At 38.6% G+C, this 6840-nt stretch overlaps 1 protein-coding gene across 1 annotated transcript in view; it reads right to left on the bottom strand.

The window, feature by feature from the left end:
• Window positions 1-362: 362 nt before the first annotated feature.
• LOC139479510 (uncharacterized) overlaps window positions 363-6840 on the bottom strand; it is a 36908-nt gene continuing 30430 nt past the window's right edge. Inside the window, exons 3-5 of the mRNA XM_071262355.1 lie at window positions 4380-4607; window positions 1091-1237; window positions 363-418 (exon numbers count right to left, since the gene is read on the bottom strand). Coding sequence (XP_071118456.1) covers window positions 363-418; window positions 1091-1237; window positions 4380-4607 — 431 coding nt within the window. The remainder of the gene's footprint in view (window positions 419-1090; window positions 1238-4379; window positions 4608-6840) is intronic.

Raw genomic sequence — 6840 nt, 5'->3', positions numbered from 1 at the left:
TCTTATCAGTTACAGCCCTAAAGGTCCACAAACAGCTTTAGATACAGTTGTTAAGGACGCATCCAAATTGCGATTAACTTTTAATGCATTGAAAAGTGAAATTCATTTGTTTCATAAAGAGAAGCAATTAGTGTGTACGCATGCTAATCACTTTTGAGATTATGACATATCTTTGTTTGATCAAGTAAAGTATGTGGGTGTTGTTCTACAAAGTAATCTTTCTTTCAAATTATAAATTGAAGAGAGCTGCACAAAAGCAAGGCGGACAATTATTAATTTCCTCATCTCTGTTCGTCCAACAGTATGCAAGTATTAAAATATGGAAAAGAATGATGTTAACAAGTTTTTATTGATGTGAATTACTACCTCCACGGGTAGCTGCTGGGACGTCTCTGCAACAACTCATTGGTCTCAAAGTCTGCGCACGTCATAACTTCATCATGTATTTCACTACGTGTGCAAATGGGAATTCCACGCGAAGAATCAGTGGAGCCTGATTGTATTAAATAAAATAGCTACCAACGAGGAAGAATTATGGATTACTTTACTAAATTTACTACATTCTTCACAATTCGATATTTTTATTTTCTGAATTCACTTACTTTAGGATAACCAGGTCTAGCTTTGATTGACAGAAGAGTGACAAAACATTAATACATAGCTATTGCTTTGCAAATACAAACGTTTGTGTTTTCCAAAATCGCTAGTTTGGGATGTTAGGGGACTGTATCAAAAAGACAATAAACCGAAATATTACTTAAAATCAAATCAAACTTCCTTGATGTTTCGGTACTGATATGAGTCTGTGTAGTCAGCAAAACGTAAAGTTTTATAGCTTAACGACATGAAAGCATTTTGTTTATAATGACAACAGGCATGAGAATAGAAAACATGATCTTGAGTATGAACGATAAAAGAAGGAACAGTGTAAAAGCTCATAGCTGAAAATGTAACAGAAATGTAACGAGTCCACATTTTAGCTGTTTGTGTATACTATCCAGCAAGGTAACGATCCCTAACAAATAGAAAACGCGATAACTGGACCAACATGATTAAACAAAATACGTCATTATTACGTTTAACACATTACCTTGCGTACAATCCGTTCCCTGATACCCATCCGCACATCCACCGACACACTGCCCTTGCATCTTGTCATCACAGCTAGAGTTTACCTTGCAGTGTCGTTCAGCGCAAAGTTGGCCACAGTCAGCTCCATAGTACTCAGGAGCGCATGCTAGTGTATAGAACGGTCACATTGAAGTGGACGTGGTAGCATGACTGGTTAAGTGATGCAAAATATGTGGCAAGTCGCCACCGTCTAGTGATGAATAACGTGATTATTGCGTAATTTTACCATTAAATAGGTTTGTACATTTTAACAGTAGTATGGGCGGTGGGGTAACCTAGGGTTTACGAGTTTGCTGGTTACGTCGAAGGCCCTGTTCTATTTCCCTAGCAGATCTTCATCTTGTTCAGAACATAGGGTTGAAGGGTGACCAAAACGCAACTTTTGCCATTTTCGCATTTTGATGCATTTATCAAATCCATGGGAGTAAGTGAGTGAGTAAGTAAGTATGGTTTTAGGTCTTCTTCCATCAATATTACATCGGGAGATACCAGGTATGTGCTTCACATATTGAACCCATGTAGGGTATCGAACCCAGATCTTCTGCGTGACCTCAGATGTATTGAACAAATTCTACGTGTCCATAAAGAATATAATGGCTTCATGATTAATTTTAAGAAGTGATAAGGGTGAAAATGCATTAATACACAAACAAATGTTAACATAATCTTTACTTTGACAATTTAACATTTTGTTCACATTATAATAAAATAGTAACTGAGTAAATATGTAACATAACCTCTGCAATAATTCTGATTTTGTGTCGCTGTATCAACAAAAATGTATTAAAAGTAGGCAGCACTGCTACTTTGTGAGCAAGCATTAACTGGTACCATCAAGAAAAATGAAGGGGATATGCCCATCAACGTTACCAGACACACCTCTGCAGTCTGTTCCTGCCCATCCTGTTTGACATCCTGAACTAGAACACGCCCCCGTGTCAGAAGCCAACAACGCCAGAATCAAAAATATTTATTCCTTGTCATCTTCGTATGATGGCTGTCTATTATCTAAATCCATCGTCTAAACCTGGGTTGGGACCCGGCTTAATCCCCTGGATGACATGTTTGACCCTTCTCCTCAACCCTCACTTTGACATTAAATACAATACATAATACATCACGCACACAAATTATCTTCACAGTTTGTAATTCTGCGGAAACTTGTCTGTTCTGTGATATAATGCGATGTCATTTTATGCAAAGTACATGTAATATAACTTACAACGATCTCGGAAAAATAGGTACATCGTATCTCGCCAGTTTTTCCTTATTACTAAATCACCATTCATCATTTCGTTTATGTTTTGAAATCTAAATATCAGATATTTATACATCAGACAATGAGTACCAAAAATGCATATCACCAATCGTCATTCTAAACCGTCGCTGATAACCCGAGAAACGTTTAGAATGTTTCAGAAAATTCGCCAAAACATAGTTTTCGGCATATTGGAGAGTGTTTGAAACAAAATCACATGTATGCCGGTTATTAGACGCCAATTACATCACGTATATTTCAAACTCAAGTACCTACACACCTGAATCACGCATACATTTAAGCAAACAAACAACAGTTTGCCACTAACGTGGCTATATTCCCCGCCCCTGTTGCATAATTTATGACATAATTAAATCTAAACAAACCCTAACATTTTTTAACCGAAGTGGAACTTGTCATGGAAACTGTAAAAAAGGGTTTGGAACCGAAGTCCATCTTGTTGCCATGGAAACGTAAAAAAAAATATTCTAAATAGCAAAAGGCACCAGTTCAGCATGTACTTGACAGACCTGCAAAGTTTCATGAAAAAATATATTGAAAAGTTTCTGAGTTATGCTCCGGAAACGAAACGTCATGTGATTAATATCATGAGCATCGATCCACGCTATTGGGATCGAGGACATGCATCAACCAAGTCAGCGAGCCTGAACACCCGATCCAGTTAGTCGAGTTTTACGACAAGCATAGTCACCTTTAACGGCAAGCATGGGTTGCTGAAGACCTATTCCACCCCGGGTAGCTTCACAGGTCCGTACGGACGGACGGGGCCCGTTTCTATATGCCCCGCCAACTTCGTTGGGCGGGGGATAAATAATGGCCTGTGTCACTAAAATAAATTGCCCTGATGAAATCAAGCGAAATTGAATTAGGCGTGAGAACGAACTACGTGCTCTAATAACTGTACTTGTTGGAAAATTCAGATATCGCACTGTGTAGCGTTTTCTCCTATTTTGTCAAATCCATAGGTCTGTTCATTATTAGCATCAACTAACTGTTTTTTAAACATGCATGTTAAGTTATCGCGGCATGAATAACAGAATTAGATACATTACAATGATTTGGTAAATTAAACAGATATTATCAATCTTTCCGCCATGCGTGACACAAAATCACGCACATTGACAACAGTATTGATCTGCAATCCTGGAAAACATAAAAATAAATGACAAAACGAAGATTTCAAGATTGTTTCTGATTACGTATATACCTAAATCATTTAACGTTCTTCTCTGAAAATCCTGCATACACAGAAAACTTTCCGGTTTGTAAATGTCGGACACTGGTAGTGATGTCATATATCAATATTTTAATTCTTTGAAATGAAGGTCGGGTGAATAAAAGTACACACGATAATTTGGGTACGAAAAAGAACATATACATGCCCAATGTTCTTATCCATGACTTCGTTACACTTGCTGTTTTGCATTAACTACTGGCTTGACATGTCGTGATCAAATTCGATAAACGGCACATATTACGTGACTTCTATAAGATTAAACGAACCTTTACTATTCAGCATTGTGCATACATTGTGTCTTCTTATATTGTTTGAAATTATACTCTGTAGAGGGTGGTCATAAGTGTTAGCAAATCATAAGAATACAAATATAGATACAACACGCAAATGTATTTATAGATATTGTCATGTAGTCCAAGTTTCATATTATCTGACCTTACACAAACACAAGTTTGGTACAAGTATGAATGGTTTCATTTTGGAAAATAATGTTCAACACAGTGTGATGTCGTTTCAGTATCATCCCCATCAATATAGCTCTCGTTTGGAGAACAAAACAAGATACATAGAAACAAAACTGATTTGAAAAGTATGTTTCTTGTAATAATAGTTTTACTGTATAAAAGGTAACATTTTATTTGTAAATGTCACGATGTAGTCACCACATAGTTTTGTATAAAAGTTTCTTGAATAGATCTACTGATTCATGCTGATCATGAAAAGGATACTTACCCGATACCTGTACTTCAGCAAAGTCTAATATAGCGCCCTGTCCATCATTATCAGTCTCTGTGTAGACGGTCAGGTAGCGCCAGGTTTCAGAACAGGTTACATTATAAATATCCGAGATATCAGTGCCGTCAGCAGCTCCAACAATTGTATGACACAGTCTGTCATGGTGAGCGTCAGTACTATTTTGCAACGAAATGTAGAGCTTTATACCGTTTCGTCGAAATTTGTCTGGTGAAACAAGATTTGAATTCGTTACATAAACATGTACTGATAATTGCTTAATCATTCCAACTTAATATCTAGTGACACGAAACAAAACTGCGATGGTAATACACGTGCCTTCTATAATGCAAACATACTAAGGATCAAATGGCATAGATTTTCTTCACGAGAATGCTTTTAAAGAGTAAATGCCCCAATTTAAATTGCCGATTGTGCCATACATTGAGTCCTCTGGCAATTAGTACGTACTCAGTGGTCACAGCGGACTGTCTGCACACACTCCATATCATAGGTTATATCAGAGAAAGCAGTTTATTTAAATATGTTTCACATCAGATGAGACGAATATGAGAATATAAGTTGCAAAGTGTGAAACAGTTAAAACTATATTTTAGATTATAATATCGCGTGGCAACGATTTATTAAATGCCAGACATATGAATTTATGTATCATGGTCTTGACTTGACAGAAGAACTTGGACCACAATCCCGAGACACAAAATTACATATGCATTTGCTACGTCTTATTCTTTTGGAAAGATTAGGTCAACAGATTCCTTTGAGAAAATTAAAAAGTCAACACTATTGAATAATGAATCAGTCTGAATATTTGAAGGCACGGAAACCAAACATCAAACAATAGTTATCATTGTGAATAATTCTAAGAATACCATCTCAATTACATCAGTTGCCATAAATTCCTGTTTATGCTGAGAACCACACAATAAATAACAGACGACCTCTTCGCTGCCAACATATCTATAGCTGTGAGGAAAACCCTATCCATTGCCAGGGGCGCCACCGCGCATGCACAAGGCGGGAATCTACTCACTTCTTTCAACCCATTACCCTCATCAACTAGATGCAGATGATTGGGGAGGTGGGAGGGATTTATTCCTGATGAAATAGAGGTGGTATTCTTAGAATGATTCACAATGATTACTATTGTTTGATAATTCTAGCAAATACCTCACCTCTATTACATCAGTTGCCAGTATACACCAGAGGGACCGGTGGGTTCTTGTATCTAGCATCCCTTAGATATTTGGCTTTGTGAAGTGGTACCCCAAAGATTGTATGCCAAAAGGGGTCTCAAACGGAATATGTCTGATAGTCTACTTACAAGACTAGACAGAGCATTTTTTAAACGTCATGTGATGGGTATGTATATATCCATCCCTGTGATACTTAGACATATCATGACGTCACTTCCTGTGATGACGTCATCTCTGACGTCACTTCCGGTGTCATACCATGCCTCTTGTGGTGTTTGTCTTCTATATTCTCGTATCACTATGACGTGGTTTACCGTTATGCCCTTCTGGATAGTGATATTTAACGTATCTTGACGTTAGTCCGGTGCGATGTCTCCTATGACGTCACTTCCGGTGGTAGTACATCGATACATCCTATCATGTAGATTACCGTATATCACTTAATCCTTCGATCTCTGATTTCGGTGTTGCCATTGGCCCTGTTTACTAATTCAATTAGTGCAACCCAGTACAAAGGTCAACTTACCCTGAGTTACATCATGAGGTACTTCTGAAATCTCCCCATGGAGAGCGCATCGACCTGGATTGCTAGTGGGTCTGGTACGGGACTGACGTAGACTGATAGTCTGTTGTTGAGACATGTGCCGAATAGATCTAGGTTTGGAGGATCCCATAGGTGGGTTATCAACTTGAATACCTTGGGATGTAGTGACCATTCCGTGGGTACTATCTTGTTCTACCGGGATAGATAATCTGCTGGGATATTTAGCTTGCCCGGTATGTGTTTTGCTTCGACCTTGCAACTCAATGAGTCTATCAAGGCATACACGTGTAACCTCCTTCAGTAAAGGCTGAGACCTTGTCCCTCCATGGTGCTGTATGTAATCGACCACGGTCGAGTTGTCTGTAGTAATCATCACTGACGAGTGAGTGGTGTAGACGATCTAGCCATGCTGTTAAGGCTAGATATATCGCTCTCATTTCTAGACAATTGATGTGTAACTCTTTTCTTTTGATGACCATTTTCCCTGTATGGTAACATCGTTCATATGGGCACCTCAACCCACTCCTGATACATCTCTGTAGAGTTGATGTGGGGGGGGGGGGGGGGGGGGGGGGGAGGGGGGTGTAATTGCGTGGAATACCTGGCATGGCATTCTGACGATTCAGCCACCAATGGAGTTCTGAGATTCGAACTTGTGGAGGTTGGATTAAGGCTTCCGGCTCTAGGTCTTTAGTGGTAT

Source organism: Haliotis cracherodii, unplaced genomic scaffold (genome assembly GCF_022045235.1).
Source record: "Haliotis cracherodii isolate W230 unplaced genomic scaffold, xgHalCrac1.p SCAF_4, whole genome shotgun sequence".
Taxonomy (NCBI): domain Eukaryota; kingdom Metazoa; phylum Mollusca; class Gastropoda; order Lepetellida; family Haliotidae; genus Haliotis; species Haliotis cracherodii.
The sequence above is the reverse complement of the archived record's forward strand: the minus strand, read 5'-3'. Positions and strand labels throughout refer to the sequence as shown.